Source organism: Dendropsophus ebraccatus, chromosome 12 (assembly GCF_027789765.1).
Source record: "Dendropsophus ebraccatus isolate aDenEbr1 chromosome 12, aDenEbr1.pat, whole genome shotgun sequence".
NCBI classification, from domain to species: Eukaryota; Metazoa; Chordata; class Amphibia; order Anura; family Hylidae; genus Dendropsophus; species Dendropsophus ebraccatus.
In genome coordinates this window covers 15,431,002-15,450,216 of record NC_091465.1, presented here as the reverse complement: position 1 = coordinate 15,450,216, position 19,215 = coordinate 15,431,002, and the positions used below count along the sequence as shown (strand labels likewise).

Here is a 19,215-nt window from a genome sequence, read left to right as displayed (position 1 = left end):
TCCAATTTATCTGGGCGAGATTACAATCCTGTATACTGTATTCTCACTTCATTAATTCTTTTCTCCTGAAGTTCCTCGGCACTCGCTCTCCGCAGTAGTCAAGCAGACGACCGAGCTTTTTTTTTTATTATTTTTTTTATTTCCCATCCTGGAAAGTGGCAAAGTATTAATATTCATTCCTAGAGCCGGAGTTTAAAGCGGATGAACCGGAGCCCGGGCTAAGCGGCGGATTCATGTTGTTAATGATAATAAATCAGCGGCACACGCTCCGACCACGCACAAAGTGCCAGTGTTTGTGCAAGTGTCTGGGTTAAGAAATGCCACCTCCTCAGGGGGCTGCTTAGGAGGAGATATATGGTGCTGGCTCGGAGTGTCTCCAGCAGAGCTCCACTCCAGGATGCTGCTTCATGTGCTGGGATGCGGAGGATTTGTGGTATATTATGTTATTAAAGGGGTACTCCAGCGAAAATCTGGTTTCAGAAAGTTATACAGATTTGAAATTTACATCTATTTAAAAATCTTGTCTTCCAGTACTTATCAGCTGCTGTATGTCCTGCAGGAAGGGGTGTATTCTTTCCAGTTTGACACAGTTTTCCAGTTTTTATGTGAAATTACTACTGACATGGACAGAGGTGGCAGCAGAGAGCACTGGGTCAGACTGGAAAGAATACACTACTTCCTGCAGGACATACAGCAGCTGATAAGTACTGGAAGACTTAAGATTTTTAATGAGAAGTAAATTACAAATCTGTATAACTTTCTGACACCAGTTGATTTAAAGATTTTTTTTTTTTTTTTGCTGGAGTATCCCTTTAAGTCCTTTGAGGAAAATTTGCAACTTGTCAGCTAAATGTCTGCGCCATATATGACGTAGGATCCTGTCAGATTATCCGGTAACATCTTCTATTTCTGTGAATTCCTTATCGGCTAAATGCTAAATATTTTACATGCGAGGCCTCTGCTCTTAGAACTAAGAATAAACCAGATAATGGCGTCTGTCTCCGCTCTCTGCTCCTGCAGTTTTCTTGCTTTGTGTCGCACCAGTGTGAACTTGGCCCGAGGCAGCAATAAGAAGCCTGTGACCTTGACCAAGGTCGCGGCTTCGGCCTATGAAGCTGCTGTAAGTTTCTCCTCCAGACTTGCTGACCTACTTGTGAGCGACTTCTCCACTCGGATTCCCCTGGTCCCTGATCCGCCATCATTCTCCGGGACCTGCCGCGCACCTTATCTTCCGCGCACTTGGACAGACCCTCCGGTGCACTAAAGATTAACAAGGTTTAGTAAATCTCGTCATGAATAAAACACTACAGACATTTCTTGCGGGATCCGGGCAGGTGATGCGAATCTTAAGTTGGGCGCTTGCTGTCTCTGATTAATATGGAATCTTTTGGTTTTTGCCGCTGCCGGGGCCCCGGGGCGGTGGAATTAGCCGCTAAGATCTGGGTGACAGGAGCTGATTATTCCTCTATTACGCTTTTATGCAGTCATGTGTCTTGGCAGAGTCAGCCGGAATATTGCCAGGATCGTCAGCAACATATGGCCGAGCTGTTTGTTTACGGGTCACTGGAATTGGTACAATACGGGCGAGAAAGGGCGACTAGGGGTCGGGGCCTCCTGCTGCTCCCAGCGCCGCTCCTGCTTACACCCTGCGGACGCAGAAATCTAATTATTCATCATAATCGTGTTATTAATGAGGCCGGTGGCTGCAAAGAGAGAGCTGCAGGGAGGTTATACTCCACTCACAGCCAGAGCTGCTGCAGGGATGTTATCCTCCACTCACAGCCAGAGCTGCTGCAGGGATGTTATCCTCCACTCACAGCCAGAGCTGTTGCAGGGATGTTATACTCCACTCACAGCCAGAGCTGCTGCAGGGATGTTATACTCCACTCACAGCCAGAACTGCTGCAGGGATGTTATACTCCACTCACAGCCAGAGCTGCTGCAGGGATGTTATACGCCACTCACAGCCAGAGCTGCAGGGATGTTATACTCCACTCACAGCCAGAGCTTCTGCAGGGATGTTATACTCCACTCACAGCCAGAGCTGCAGGGATGTTCTACTCCACTCACAGTCAGAGCTGCAGGGATGTTATACTCCACTCACAGTCAGAGCTGCAGGGATGTCATACTCCAGTCACAGCCAGAGCTGCAGGGATGTTATACTCCACTCACAGCCAGAACTGCAGGGATGTTATACTCCACTCACAGCCAGAGCTGCTGCACAGATGTTATACTCCACTGACACCCAGAGCTGTACTCATCTTGCACTGCATCTATACTCCAGTAACATCCAGAGTCTGGAGATGACTCTGATGATTGCTATAAGAGAGTGTAGTGAGCATGCTCTGTGAGCTATTCAAAAGTCCTGGGGAAGAGGGGGGCAGAGTTGAGCCCTGACAATCACTTTATGACTTCTATGGAAGTGTTGTGGGCATGCTCAGTGAATTTGTGCAAAGAGATCAGGGAGATGAGCTGTGTCCATCACCTGTTGACTTTTCCTATAAAGTGTTGTGGGCATGCTCTGTGACCTGTACAGGGAGGGGAGCTCTGAAAAGAAGAAGAGCAGTGATGTGAGAAGAGACTTGGGGAAATTCACATGTAACGTTCTGCTGCAGTTTTTTCGTGTTTTTTTTTCTAGAAAGCCAAAACTAGACGTAATTATTTTTGTTCATGTACTAATGGCAGAATGTTCCTCCATAATGGGCGCGCTTTACCGTCACCTCCTGGCATTGGCTTCCAAAACTGCCTCAGAACAGCGGGTGTGAAAGCGCCTCGGTAATGGCCGGGGAACGTCTGCGCGCTCCGATCAGGAACATTAGGTGGGGAATTCATCAATTTTATGCGTCCACATAAAAGAAATCCGGTGCCGGCGCCGAGTCGTAAAGACGCAATTAATAGTCGTTCGTTAATGTGTCATTGTCCGTTATGTAATGAACAAATCTCCGGCTGCAAACAGCAGTTACCGCTAGTCACATGGTGCGCGGCGTCCTGTAACCAGCAATGGCTGTCTCATAAATCTTGGTTATCGCTGATGGCACCGCGCACGCTCAGATAGCGCCATCCGTAAACAGAGCCTCAGAACCAATGGCTGCCCGGGGCATGCTGGGAGTTGTAGTTTTGCAACAGCTGTAGGGCCACAGGTTGAAGAATAGGATGCACTGAAAACTGACAGGGCATGCTGGGAGATGTAGTTTTGTGGCAGCAGCTGGTTGAGGGACACAGGTTTGTATTAGCTGGTCCATACTGATACATTTTACATTGTAGCAAACAATAAGTCGATGTGATGTACCTAGACTTTATACAGTTGTATTATATGTGTGTTCACTGACAGCAAGCAGAGATCTTACAAAGTGCAGAAGATTTCATCATAGCGTTTGAAGGGGTACTCCGAAGAAAATTTGTCTTTGGTGTAAGAAAGTTTTACAGATTTACTGTTACTTCTATTTAAAAAAATCTAAAGTCTACCAGTACTTATCAGCTGCTGTATGTCCTGCAGGAAGTGGTGTATTCTTTCCAGTCTGATATGGTGCTCTCTGCTTCCACCTCTGTCCATGTCAGGAACTGTCCAGAGCAGTAACAGATTCACATAGCAAACCTTTCCTGCTCGGGACAGTTCCTGACATGGACAGAGGTGGCAGCAGAGAGCACCATATCAGACTGGAAAGAATACACCACTTCCTGCAGGACATACAGCAGCTGATAAGAACTGGAAGACTGGAGATTTTAATATAGAAGTAAATTACAAATTTGTATAACTTTCTGACACCAGTTTTTTTTTCCTCTGGAGTTCCCCTTTAAGCTTAGTTTTGGCACTTTCTGGTAAGGTTCTTGGCATCCTATCAGATACTCAATCTTTCCTTGTCTTTGTTTTCCAGATTTCGGCCTGGCCCTGGGATTCATGTCGAAGGACAAGTTCCGCAAGATGTCAGAAAGTGAGTCGACTTGTGTCTCTCTCCGCCCCCCTCCCCACCCCCGCTTCTCCTCCCATCTTCTGGCTCTTCCAGCTGTGTGGTTTTTTTTAATTCAATTAAAATTTTAAATTCATAAAACAATAGTCCAGGCGATTTTAAGAAACTTTGTAATTGGGTTTATTAGGCAAATACGCTATTATCTGCATTCAAAAAGATTTTCCCCAGGTCCCCCCTCTCTCTCATCCACTGCTCATTATCAGGAAATCAGGACTCTTTTACATCAGTTGAGCCCTGTATAATGTAGGGAGAGGGGAGGGAGGAGTAGGGAGATTAGTCGCCAGCAGAGAGCAGAGAACAAAGGATTACACAGCGGGACCTGTGTGACAGCTGCTATTCAGTGGTCAGAGAGGTCAGTGCTGACTTCAGAGGAGATAGCCTGGTGATGTAGCTGTAAATTAACTCTTTGTTGTCTTGTTTTGGTGTCTCATCTCCCTCCACCCCTCCCCTCTCCATAGAAAACCATGAAGACAGGGGGGAAAGCTTCAAACTGCTTTTTCATGATAAAAATGCATTTTTCGGGTAATAATCCCAATTACAAAGTTTCTTAAAATCGCCTGTACTATTGATTTCTGCAAAAAAAAAAAAAAAAAATTATTATTTTATGACAGTGACACTTTAAGCTGTTATTTTAGCCGAGTATTAGGAGCCAGCTGTGGTTGCGATGTGATAATTTCAGCTTGGCTTCCATACAGAGCGCAGACATTCAGCGTCTTCTAAATTTAAAAATTGCCAAGAATCTTCTTACTCGAGAACTCTCTCCGAACAAACAATCTCAGATTGGTAGCGAGAACCTCCAGAAGTGTTATGTACCGGGGGAAAGGCGAGAACACGCTCACTAGTTTACTTTGTATGACTGGGGGATAGTTTCAGCTTCTCTGTCCCTATGACAACTCTTACGGAGCTAAAGGCTCAGCCTTGTCATAGGGACCTAGAACGCCATCCACAAACCTGGGCCCGTGTATACAGATGTAACTGTGGGATAATATGTGAACAGTTCAGTTCTAGACTCAAAGGTCTGTAATGTTTATCTTGAGATGTTCTTTTACTCTAGTCACACCCAGAGCAGCATTTAGCTATCTCTTCTTCTTAGCATTAAAGGGGTTGATCACCAAAAATATTTTTATTTCAAATCAACTAGTCCCAGTAAGTGCCAGAGATTTGTAATTTACTTCTATTTAAAGAAAAAATCTCCAGTCTTCCAGTACTTATCAGCTGCTGTGTGTCCTGCAGGAAGTGTTGTATTCTCTCCAGTCTGACACAGTGCTCTCTGCTGCCACCTCTGTCCATGTCAGGAACTGTCCATAGCAGTAACAAATCTCCATAGAAAACCTCTCCTGCTCTCCAGACTAGAAAGAATACTCCACTTCCTGCAGGACATACAGCAGCTGATAAGCACTGGAAGACTTTTTTAATGAAAGTAAATTACATATTTCTGGCACCAGTTGATTTGAAAGTAAAAATTTTGGGGTGAACTATGCCTTTAAAGCCCTATCATGCCATGTTGTGCCTCATCTACAATTACTATTCCCCCATCTATACTTTGCATGCTTTGCTGCGCTGCATGTGGGAGATGTAGTGTTCTCCCTGGTAGCGGACAATGTACGCTGTACGCTTTATACTGACCAAACCAACTCAGTATAGGTGATAAATCAATAGACTAAAGTAAAGGTGATAAATCAATATACTCTAGTCACATCCAGAGCTGCAGTAAGCCACTGCTAAGGAGTTAGTGGTGTGATGCAGCTCTTGATGTGACTAGTGTATAAATAGTAATAGGTGATCTCTCTGGTAGTGACCTGATGCAGCTTTGGATGTGACATCAGTATCAGTAGCAGCAGATTTCCCTGACAGTAGTATTATGCAGCTTTATATGTGACTTGAGTATAGGAAGTGGTAGATGCCCTCCCTGGTAATGTCTTGATGCAGCTCTGGATGTGACTGGAGTATGAGTAGTAGATGATATCACTAGTAGCCATGTGAAGCAGCTCTGCGTGTGATTGAAGTATCAGTAGTAGTAGTAGATAAACTCCCTAGTAGTGTCCAGCAGCAGCTCTGGGTGTGATTGGAGTATCAGTAGTGGTAGATGAACTCCCTGGCAGTGTCCTGCTGCAGCTCTGGGTGTGATTAGAGTATAAGCAGTAGTAGTAGATGAACTCCCGGGCAGTGTCCTGCTGCAACTCTGGATGTTATTGGAGTATAAGCAGTAGTAGTAAGTAGATGAACTCCCTAGTAGTGTCCTGCAGCAGCTCTGGGTGTGATTGGAGTATCAGTAGTGGTAGATGAACTCCCTAGTAGTGTCCTGCAGCAGCTCTGGGTGTGATTGGAGTATCAGTAATGGTAGATGAACTCCCTGGCAGTGTCCTGCAGCAGCTCTGGGTGTGATTGGAGTATACGCAGTTCTACAAAGACAGGGAAGACACCACTATTCCTGAAACAATAAGGGAGCGACAAGTACATAACCAGCAAGGTGAGAAACGAAGCAGCTAGAAAGCGGATAAAATGTGCCCCCCCCCCCCCCCCCCCCCCCCCCCGTATCCGAGCTTTACTGACGGCCAATGTTATAATAATACCAGGTAACATCAGTGCAAACACACAAAAGACAAATGTGTCATACTCCATTAGTGCGAGGTCACCCCAAGCCGCACGGAACAGGGAAGAGAGATAAAGCAATGACTGCTAGCTGTGTATAACGGGCTCAGTGCGTCACGTCTCCATGTACACCACATAATACAGTATATACAGTATATACATATATATAGCCAAGCTGGGATGCAAATAACTAGGAATCGTATACACAACCAAGTGTCTAACCTGGGAAAGGGATCCCTGCAGTGCACTATAAGGATGCCTTTACACAGAGATTTATCTCACAGATTTTTGAAGCCAAAGCCAGGAACAGACTATAAACAAACAACAGGCCATAAAGGAATGATTAAGATTTCTCCATTTTTCAAAGCCAGTCCTGGCTTTGGCTTCAAAAATCTGTCAGATAAATCTCTCTGTGTAAAGGCAGCCTAAGACTCACTGGCAGCTCTGGATGTGACTGGAGTAATAGTAGTAGATGATCTCCTCAGTAGAGATGTGATGCAGCTGTGGATGTGAATGAAGTATCAGTAGTAAATTACATCTCCAGTAAATATTTGATGCAGCTTTGGGTGTGACTGGAGTAATACTAGCAGATGACCTTAGTATAGATGTGATGCAGCTCTGGATGTGACTGGAGTAATAGTAGTAGATGACCTCCCGAGTAGGGATGTGATTCAGCTTTGGATGTGACTGGAGTATAAGCAGTAGATAACCTCCCTAATAGAGATCTAATGCAGCTCTGGATGTAACTGTAGTAATAGTAGTAGATGACCTCCCTAGTAGAAATGTGATGCAGCTCTGGATGTGACTAGAGTAATAGTAGTAGATTATCTTATTAGAGATGTGATGCAGCATTGGATGTGACTGGAGTATTAGTAATAGTAGACAACCTCCGTAGCAGGGATGTGATGCAGCTCTGGATGTGACTGGAGTATAAGCAATAGTAGATTACCTCTGTAGTAGAGATGTGATGCAGCTCTGGAAGTGACTGGAATATCAGCAATAGTAGATGACCTCTGTAGTAGAGATGTGATGCAGCTCTGGATGTGACTGCAGTATAAGCAGTAGATGACCTCCCTAGTAGAGATGTAATGCAGCTCTGCATGTGACTGGTGTATCAGTAATAGTAGATGACCTCCCTAGTAGAGATGTGATGCAGCTCTGGATGTGACTGGTGTATCAGTAATAGTAGATGACCTCTGTAGTAGAGATGTGATGCAGCTCTGGATGTGACTGGTGTATCAGTAATAGTAGATGACCTCTGTAGTAGAGATGTGATGCAGCTCTGGATGTGACTGGAGTATAAGCAGTGATATTACAGTGCTATTACATGCTAGTTGCGGGGCCTGGTCTCAGTGGATTTCCTGCGCATCTTCCTGACCTCCTTAGTAGAGATGTGATGCAGCTTTGGATGTGACTGGAGTATAAGCAGTAGATGACCTCTGTAGTAGATATGTGATGCAGCTCTGCATGTGACTGGTGTATCAGTGATAGTAGATGACCTCCCTAGTAGAGATGTGATGCAGCTCTGAATGTGACTGGAGTATAAGCAGTGATATTACAGTGCTATTACATGCTAGTTGCGGGGCCTGGGCCTGGTCTCTGTGGATTTCCTGTGGATCTTCCTGACCTCCCTAGTAGAGATGTGATGCAGCTCTGGATGTGACTGGAGTATAAGCAGTAGATGACCTCTGTAGTAGAGATGTGATGCAGCTCTGCATGTGACTGGTGTATCAGTAATAGATGACCTCTGTAGTAGAGATGTGATGCAGCTCTGGATGTGACTGGAGTATAAGCAGTAGATGACCTCTGTAGTAGAGATGTGATGCAGCTCTGCATGTGACTGGTGTATCAGTAATAGTAGATGACCTCTGTAGTAGAGATGTGATGCAGCTCTGCATGTGACTGGTGTATCAGTAATAGTAGATGACCTCCCTAGTAGAGATGTGATGCAGCTCTGGATGTGACTGGTGTATCAGTAATAGTAGATGACCTCTGTAGTAGAGATGTGATGCAGCTCTGGATGTGACTGGTGTATCAGTAATAGTAGATGACCTCTGTAGTAGAGATGTGATGCAGCTCTGGATGTGACTGGAGTATAAGCAGTGATATTACAGTGCTATTACATGCTAGTTGCGGGGCCTGGTCTCAGTGGATTTCCTGCGCATCTTCCTGACCTCCTTAGTAGAGATGTGATGCAGCTTTGGATGTGACTGGAGTATAAGCAGTAGATGACCTCTGTAGTAGAAATGTGATGCAGCTCTGCATGTGACTGGTGTATCAGTGATAGTAGATGACCTCCCTAGTAGAGATGTGATGCAGCTCTGAATGTGACTGGAGTATAAGCAGTGATATTACAGTGCTATTACATGCTAGTTGCGGGGCCTGGGCCTGGTCTCTGTGGATTTCCTGTGGATCTTCCTGACCTCCCTAGTAGAGATGTGATGCAGCTCTGGATGTGACTGGAGTATAAGCAGTAGATGACCTCTGTAGTAGAGATGTGATGCAGCTCTGCATGTGACTGGTGTATCAGTAATAGATGACCTCTGTAGTAGAGATGTGATGCAGCTCTGGATGTGACTGGAGTATAAGCAGTAGATGACCTCTGTAGTAGAGATGTGATGCAGCTCTGCATGTGACTGGTGTATCAGTAATAGTAGATGACCTCTGTAGTAGAGATGTGATGCAGCTCTGCATGTGACTGGTGTATCAGTAATAGTAGATGACCTCTGTAGTAGAGATGTGATGCAGCTCTGGATGTGACTGGTGTATCAGTAATAGTAGATGACCTCTGTAGTAGAGATGTGATGCAGCTCTGGATGTGACTGGTGTATCAGTAATAGTAGATGACCTCTGTAGTAGAGATGTGATGCAGCTCTGGATGTGACTGGTGTATCAGTAATAGTAGATGACCTCTGTAGTAGAGATGTGATGCAGCTCTGGATGTGACTGGTGTATCAGTAATAGTAGATGACCTCTGTAGTAGAGATGTGATGCAGCTCTGGATGTGACTGGTGTATCAGTAATAGTAGATGACCTCTGTAGTAGAGATGTGATGCAGCTCTGGATGTGACTGGTGTATCAGTAATAGTAGATGACCTCTGTAGTAGAGATGTGATGCAGCTCTGGATGTGACTGGTGTATCAGTAATAGTAGATGACCTCTGTAGTAGAGATGTGATGCAGCTCTGGATGTGACTGGAGTATAAGCAGTGATATTACAGTGCTATTACATGCTAGTTGCGAGGCCTGGTCTCAGTGGATTTCCTGCGCCTCTTCCTCCTGTTCCGCCTGTTATTTGCCCCATACGTTTCCTCTTAATTGCATTTGTTGCGGTGTAAATCACCTGAAATACAATAAGCGTTCCCCAGCTCCATCCGCTGATCGTTCACATAATGGCGGCATTAATCTCACTTGGACATCCCGCGGCCGATCCTCCCTGACCCCGGTGCATTATTTTGATATCGGACATCAGTTACCGACGTCTTCCTCCACATTCCCATTGATCCTGTATTCATGAATTATTGGTCGGGCTCCTTCGCTCTCCGCAATTCCTGTTCTACTATCACTTATAATTTATATCCCGTAATATCCCCCCGCTCTTCTCCGAACGCCTCTGGTCCCTCTAATAAGCCCCCGATCTGTTATTGTCTTAGATCTACCGGTGACATATGGGACGCTGGCCCTTTAATTATCAATTATATAGCTATCAGGAGTCACTGAGGATTACTACCAGCCGCCCCTTCACCTTCCCTGACACACTGTCCGGCTGCTCTCATCCTGCTGCAGGCGGCCTACTCATCGCTTTTTCCATTGTCTTTTTTTCCATTGTCTTCTGTTTCTGAGAATTCTTTGTCAGTTACAAAATTATTTATTTTTAAATTTGAAAAGAAAATGTAAACAATTAAACTGTTACCTAGCAACATAACTGTTACATTGTTACCTTGTTGCTAAAGGTCCATCAAGTCCAACCCATGGCTCTTCATCTGTTACCCTTAGCCGTGAGGACATGATGGGAGTAGTAGTTCTGCAACAGCTGCAGTGCCAGTGGTTCGGGAACACTGACATAGAAGATGCCCCTATGTCAGGGATGGGGAACCTTCGGCTGTTGCAAAACTACAACTCCCATCATGGTGGACCATGAGGACTGGGATTGAGAAGCACTGATCTATGTGATAGGGTCTGCCATCTGCTGGTGAAAGAAAGACATTACCTGGGAGATGTTTACCTATCACCAGCAGATGGCAGCATTGTGTACAGACCATAGAGGAGAATTCAAGAGGAGGAGGGAGGGGAAAAGGTTATTATTAGTACTTCCTGGACTGGCTGTCCTGTTGTGTCCAGCAGGGAAGGTAAGTATGACTGTGTATATACACAGTGTGTAAATGTGGGTGTTACAGTGTATGGCAATGTATATGTTTGTGTATGAAGGTTTGTTTGTGAGTGTATACTTTGCATATTTCATAGTGTATATGTGTGTATGAATATTATTCATATGTATTTATGTGTTTATATGCATCTGTGTGTGTGTGTGTATATATATATATATATATATATATATATATATATATATATATATCTTTATACACCTGTATATGTGTGTGTTTATATGCATCTGTGTGTGTGTGTGTGTGTGTGTGTATATATATATATATATATATATACACACACACAGATGCATATAAACACATATATATATATGTGTGTGTGTTTATATGCATCTGTGTGTGTGTGTGTGTGTATATATATATATATATATATACACACAGCATATATATATATATATATATATATATATATATATATATATATATATGTATATATATATGTGTGTGTGTGTGTTTATATGCATCTGTGTGTGTGTTTATATATATATATATATATATATATATATATATATATATATATATTGTGTGTGTTTGCATGTGTTGTAGTGTATGTGAGGATATATGTTTTGTATATGTATGTATTCGTGCACCATGTGTGTATATCCATATTCATGACCATGGATTTTCCCCTTTAAGAAGCTTTGATTCTCTTAATCCGAGACATGATGTCACTTGTTCCATGTATGATAGGTGCTGATATATAATGTATATATACATGTATCCGGCATCGTAGCTCCGTTGGCCCAGACGTTCATCCTCTTTAATATTTAATGTGTATCACATCAAAGTGAGGTCAATGATGTACAACAGACTGACCCATAAATGATTGATGCGGTGATACACTGTATCCAGGCAGCCGCTCGTCTGGCTCCAGCCACAGGTGAGGACGCCGCTGATCTCCCCGCTAAGGGTTAATGTCCAGCTCTCTCCCTATTGTCCAGCTCTCTCCTCTCCTGTATCTCCTTCTCCCTATTGTGTCAGCTTTAAAGACTTTCCAGACATGTGAAATGACATCAATTACAGTAACCATCCTCCTCTCCTCCATCCTCCTCTCCTCCATCTTCCTCTCCTCAATCCTCCTCTACTCAATCCTCCTCTCCTCAATCCTCCTCTCCTCCATCCTCCTCTCCTCCATCTTCCCCGCATCTATCCCCAAAGTTGTGCGTCTTCTCGCCATCTCTTTTCTCTCTTTCGCCGATTCCTTATTTTTCGTCATCCGTGTTAAGTGCGGATCTTTCCTTATTCAGCCGGGCTGTTTAAGTAACCAGATTGATCCAGCGCCGGAGACGATTCATCGCAGGTTCCTCCACCTTTTAATGGCCCGACGGGGGATTTGCGTCTGGTGTAATATTTTCTGTAAAGCTTTTACAATTTCTGAACGCTGGATCTGTGAACGTCTCCTGATAGTCCATTAAAGGCAAGAACAAAAATCTCCTCAGATACATGATTATTACTCCTCAGCACTTTGCTACCCTGTAATAAGAAGTCACGACTGCCAATGTATCAGCCCCCTGGCTCCCTGATATACCAGACTGCGGGAGTGGAGTATACACCAGTGTTACTGAGACTGTGACTGTGGGAGTGGAGTATACACCGCTGTAACTGAGACTGTGACTGTGGGAGTGGAGTATACACCGCTGTAACTGAGACTGTGACTGTGGGAGTGGAGTATACACCGCTGTAACTGAGACTGTGACTGCGGGAGTGGAGTATACACCGCTGTAACTGAGACTATGACTGCGGGAGTGGAGTATACACCGCTGTAACTGAGACTGTGACTGTGGGAGTGGAGTATACACCGCTGTAACTGAGACTGTGACTGTGGGAGTGGAGTATACACCGCTGTAACTGAGACTGTGACTGTGGGAGTGGAGTATACACTGGTGTATCCGAGACTGTGATTGCGTGAGTGGAGTATACACTGCTGTAACTGAGACTGTGACTGCGGGAGTGGAGTATACACCGCTGTAACTGAGACTGTGACTGCGGGAGTGGAGTATACACTGGTGTAACTGAGACTGTGACTGCGGGAGTGGAGTATACACCGCTGTAACTGAGACTGTGGCTGCGGGAGTGGAGTATACACCGCTGTAACTGAGACTGTGACTGCGGGAGTGGAGTATACACAAGTGTAACTGAGACTGTGACTGCGGGAGTGGAGTATACACTGGTGTATCCGAGACTGTGATTGCGTGAGTGGAGTATACACTGCTGTAACTGAGACTGTGACTGCGGGAGTGGAGTATACACCGCTGTAACTGAGACTGTGACTGCGGGAGTGGAGTATACACTGGTGTAACTGAGACTGTGACTGCGGGAGTGGAGTATACACCGGTGTATCTGAGACTGTGACTGCGGGAGTGGAGTATACACAAGTGTAACTGAGACTGTGACTGCGGGAGTGGAGTATACACCACTGTAACTGAGACTGTGACTGCGGGAGTGGAGTATACACCGCTGTAACTGAGACTATGACTGCGGGAGTGGAGTATACACCGCTGTAACTGAGACTGTGACTGCGGGAGTGGAGTATACACCGGTGTAACTGAGACTGTGACTGCGGGAGTGGAGTATACACCGGTGTATCTGAGACTGTGACTGTGGGAGTGGAGTATACACTGGTGTATCCGAGACTGTGACTGCGGGAGTGGAGTATACACCGCTGTCCAGCTCTAAAGAGGTGGATCCATCTGGGTGGCCATGCTCCATTATAGAGATCTGGATCCATCTGACCGGCCATGCTCCATTATAGAGATCTGGATCCATCTGACCGGCCATGCTCCATTATAGAGATCTGGATCCATCTGACCGGCCATGCTCCATTATAGAGATCTGGATCCATCTGACCGGCCATGCTCCATTATAGAGATCTTGATCCATCTGACCGGCCATGCTCCATTATAGAGATCTGGATCCATCTGACCGGCCATGCTCCATTATAGAGATCTGGATCCATCTGACCGGCCATGCTCCATTATAGAGATCTGGATCCATCTGACCGGCCATGCTCCATTATAGAGATCTGGATCCATCTGACCGGCCATGCTCCATTATAGAAAGCTGGATCCATCTGACCGGCCATGTTTCCCCATTGCTCAGTGATACAATTTCTCTTCCTTTGCCCCCTGTAGTTTTGCCCCCTTTCCCTTAGGCACACAGCTCTTGGATTTTGTTGTCCGCCATTATAGCCCAACCAAAGTAAGGAGCGGTGAGTTGTGGGTCTGGACCTACTTAGACACCAGCGTTATATTCGGCTGAGGTTTCCTGATGTTCCGGTACTTCAATATGATCCCTGACATCGACCTCTGATCCCTTTCGGCGATGAGCTGTTTCCATACCCAGAATCCTCTTTCGCTGGATGTCTTCCATAGATGGCGCCATGGGTTCTCCATTATATACTGCTACATTAGAATACCCCACAAGGTTGGCAGTGAGATCCTGGTCCCAGCCATTGTACCCTCGATGACCCCTCACTCAGTCGTACTGATCCCTGGATATTACATTACACTTTGGCCTAGTCTCATCCAGGGCAGACCCCATTGGCAGTGGTCTCCGATAATGGGGGGCACATATATAGGTTATGTATATGGGCACCCGGGTGTTTCTGATGATATTCCTGACCCCTGTGTACCCTGTGACTGTTTCCAGCCGTGTCCGGTCTCATTATATTTTTATTATTCCGGCCCTTTAATATAAACCTCCCAGCGTCACGGTACAGTCGGCTCTCCCTGCCGCCGCCGCAGCCTGGATAAAAGCATTGGTCTCAGATTGCCAGCGCTGCACTGAGCTAAATGATCTATTCAGACTCGTTTATAAGAAGGTGCCAGGCAAGGATGGTGGCACTAATGGCTTAAACCCATCGATTCGCCCCGTGGTGCCTTTATCCCTCAGAGACGTCGCTGGCTTTTTCCCTTTCGCTGCCCCCCCTCCCCCTCCTCTGTTTTTCCGCACCTCTCCTCAATCTATTGCCGGCTGCAGCTTGGTAACACTGAGTGCGATGCTGAAAAAGCAATCCATCGCCTTCAATCAATTTGTGATTGAAATGTGACATTTGGATAGAAGTTTTGCAGGGGGAAAAAATCTATGGCAGTCGGAGAAAAAGGCGAGAAAATACGAACTCAGCTCCGGCGACTTTCTGAAGAATTATAAGGTCGTATTAACCCTTTGTGAAGATGGGATAAGAAATACAACGTGGGCTTGGGAGGCGGTCGGTGCAGCTCTGGGTGTGAGCGGTGACTCAGGCGATGTGAGCAGAGCGGTGGTTGAGTTTATTACGGTGACATTGCGCAGCTATCGGTGCAAGTTACAATCAGTTCTATGAGTAAGAGAGCAGGGTTGTGTTCAAAACATGTCGGAAGATTGCCGACCTGTTTCTAAGGGGTCTATTCCACGGAGCGCCCTGGCGTACTGTCAATGAGGGGTTATCCAGGCTTGGACGCTTTCCTCCATAAACAGCACCACTCTTGTCTTTACTTTGCATACAGTTTTACAGCTCCGTTTCTATTGAAGTAAATGGAGCTCCAATGTAATACTACACATGACCTGAGAATAGGGGTGGTGCTGTTTTTGCAAGAAAGTAGCTGTTCTGTTTCTAACCTCTTCAATGGTTGTCTGAGGAATGTTCTGCCACGCTGGATAGACTTGATGTTCAGGGTCGGCTGCTGGCGGCTCCCTTCGATTCATGGATCCAGCGGTACCACCATTGACCGGCAGCTTCCCATCGAGCACATCTGGGACGTCATTGCATTTGAGTGCCCAAGTGCATTCAGCGTGGCAGAACATTCCTCAGACACCCATTAGTAACCTCACTGATAGCGTGCCAGGGCGTGTAAGTGCCTGTATGTCTGCATGTGGCACTCATATTCAAATAAGTCAAGGTTTTCATTTAAAGGGCAACTCCTGCAAAAAGAAATCTTTCAAATTTACTGGTGTCAGAAAGTGCTAGAGATTTGCAATTTACTTCTATTAGAAACTCAAGTCTTCCAGTACTTATCAGCTGCTGTATGTCCTGCATAACTATGTCTATGATGCAGACTCCCTGGACAATCTGGATATTCCAGTACTTCACCAGTCATGCCCACAGTGCCTACACGTGGTATATTGCCCAGTCTGCAGCACTAATCCAATGAAGCAGTATCTTGTCCAGTAATGATGGCAGCAAGCTGAGATATTTCCCAATAGTTCCCCATTGCTGCACTATGTGCTGCTCCACCTGTCCTGATCCATCAGTCGGCAGCCTCCATAGCCTGTCTCTATGTTGCTGTTTGGTTATGAGTCACATAATGTCACCATGGGGCGAAGAGCGCAGAACACCCACATCCGGGCGCTGCCTGAAAGGTCAGGTGACATCTGCTCCTTAAGAAGTGACAAACAGCTCAATGCCGTCTGCTCAGTATCAATTGGGAGAAGAGAAAGTTATTGTAAAATCAATCTTGGAATCGTGTAATTGGAGATGACGTCTTCAGAAGTTATTAATAGGATGTTATAATAATCCACAGTGCAGTGCCCCCTGGTGTCTACATCCTGACATGACTGCTGCCACCCATCCCATAGTGTATAGATCTTTATGGCTGTGTATAGTTACATCCAGGTACATTGCTTCTCATGCCCCATCCAGGCAGGTGTGCTGCAATGTGGGGGTACTCCTACCCGGAGGAGAGACCTGACTGGGGGTGAGAGGAATGACTGTATCATGGTCAGGGTGCGGAGCTTCAGGGGGGTCCTAGTATATAGGAGCAGTATTATAGTAGTTATATTCTTGTATATAGGAGCAGTATTATAGTAGTTATATTCTTGTATATAGGAGCAGTATTATAGTAGTTATATTCCTGTATATAGGAGCAGTGTTATAGTAGTTATATTCCTGTATATAGGAGCAGTATTATAGTAGTTATATTCCTGTATATAGGAGCAGTATTATAGTAGTTATATTCTTGTATATGGGAGCAGTATTATAGTAGTTATATTCTTGTATATAGGAGCAGTATTATAGTAGTTATAGTCTTGTATATAGGAGCAGTATTATAGTAGTTATATTCTTGTATATAGGAGCAGTATTATAGTAGTTATATTCCTGTATAAAGGAGCATTATTATAGTAGTTATATTCCTGTATATAGGAGCAGTATTATAGAAGTTATATTCTTGTATATAGGAGCAGTATTATAGTAGTTATATTCTTGTATATAGGAGCAGTATTATAGTAGTTATATTCTTGTATATAGGAGCAGTATTATAGTAGTTATATTCTTGTATATAGGAGCAGTATTATAGTAGTTATATTCTTGTATATAGGAGCAGTATTATAGTAGTTATATTCTTGTATATAGGAGCAGTATTATAGTAGTTATATTCTTGTATATAGGAGCAGTATTATAGTAGTTATATTCTCGTACATTTGGGGAAGTATTATAGTAGTTAGACTCTATGAAGAATGAGTGAATAAAGTAAAATAACCCTTTATAATTGTCTTCTCCATATGAGGAATAATTGATGTATTTATTATGTTAATACTAATAGTATAATGGCTTTATTTCTGCACATGGGTATATACTGCCCCTGGTGTTTGCTCTCGGTAGCTCAGGAACGTCTTCATTACGAGGCACGGAGACATGTGGCGAATCCTCTGGGCCGGTCCTGGCAGTGATCCTCTCAGTGTTTAGCAAGCATCATGCAAACAGTTTTGGAGTCTTTTGGCTTCCGACCACATACAGACTGGAGGGAGCTGTAAAGCACAAAGATGTCAAACTGCTTGTTACCCACCTGTCTCCGCTCTCGGCAAGCTGCACGGACAGAGCTCGGCGCGGTTAACCCATTCACTGACAGTCAGGAACTCCATTGTGGTGACCTATAGGAATCACTGAATTAATTTCTTTTCTATTGGGGCCCAGTATAGTTAGGGAACAACTAATGGGCCAATATCAGAAACTCATGGCATATCCCAGTGATCTGTGTCTGGCGAGAGACAATTCCTTAAAGAGTCACTGTCGTATTTTTTTTTTTTTTGCAGAAATCAATAGTCCAGGCGATTTTAAGAAACTTTGTAATTGGGTTTATTAGCCAAATCTGCCATTATCTGCATGTAAAAAGCCCTTTCCCAGGTCCCCCCCTCCTTCCTCTTTTTCATCCACTCTGAAAAATCTGAAAATTGTGACTTGTTGCAGGAGTCGTCCCCTGTCTGCTCTAGGGAGAGGGGAGGGGGGAGGAGGAAGGAGGGAGTTAGCCGGCAGCAGAAAGCAGATAACAGAGGATTACAGGCACGGAGCTGGGTGACAGCTGTAATCCGAGCTCAGACAGGTCACTGGTGACTGTCACAAGAGATATCCCGTGAGGGATTTGTAGATTAACTCTTTGTTGTCCTGTTTTGGTCTTTTCTTTAGCTCTCTCCATAGGAGAACAATGAAGACAGGGGGGAGAGCTTCAAACTGCTTTTTCATGATAAAAATGCATTTTTCGGATAATAAACCCAATTACAACATTTCTTAAAATCGCCTGGACTATTGATTTCTGCAAAAAAAAAATTCACGACAGTGACACTTTAAAGCAGGGGTGACAAACCTTTGGCCCTCCAGCTGTTGCAAAACCACAACAGGCATGGTGGGAATTGTGGTTTTGCAACAGCTGGAGGGCTCAAGGTTCCCCACCTTTGCCTTAAAAAACAACGCCACCCCAGGTTGTGTGCGGTATTGCAGCTCATCTTCATTCACTTGACTGTTTCTGGAAAAAAGCGGCCTGATTTTCTTCCATGAACCAGGAAGCTCTGGCTGAACACAGCTCTAACTGTACACATGAACATTGATTAAAACTAAGGGTACCATTACACAAAGCGATTTTTCTACGATTAACGATAAACAATCTCAAACCACCGCTATAGCGAACGACCTGAAATCGCTCACCCAATTACACGGAAGGATGATCGTTCTTGCGGTCGTCTTGTCGTCGCTATTGCGAACGCCCGGACGACGTCTTATTCTACGCGAACGACTTGCAAACGATCAACGATAAAAATAGGTCCAAATTCTATCAAACGACCAACGACTTCTCGTTGGTCGTTTAATTGTTGTCTGCTACTACACTAAACGATAATCGTTCAAATCCGAAAAATCTAACGATTTTTTGAACGATAATCGTTCCAAGTAATAGGGCCTTAATGGTGCATTTACACAGACAGATTTATCTTGACAGATTTTTGAAGCCAAAGCCAGGAACAGACTCTAAACAGGGAACAGGTCATAAAGGAAAGACTGAGATTTCTCTTTTCAAATCCATTCCT

The 19,215-nt window shown here is 44.7% G+C and overlaps 1 protein-coding gene across 3 annotated transcripts in view; it reads left to right on the top strand.

The window, feature by feature from the left end:
• Positions 1-19,215, top strand: part of KIRREL3 (kirre like nephrin family adhesion molecule 3) — a 590,858-nt gene that overhangs the window by 398,013 nt on the left and 173,630 nt on the right. For all 3 annotated transcript variants that reach the window (XM_069948169.1, XM_069948168.1, XM_069948170.1), the window contains exon 2: positions 3,876-3,932. In XM_069948169.1, the coding sequence (XP_069804270.1) occupies positions 3,876-3,932 (57 nt within the window). The remainder of the gene's footprint in view (positions 1-3,875; positions 3,933-19,215) is intronic.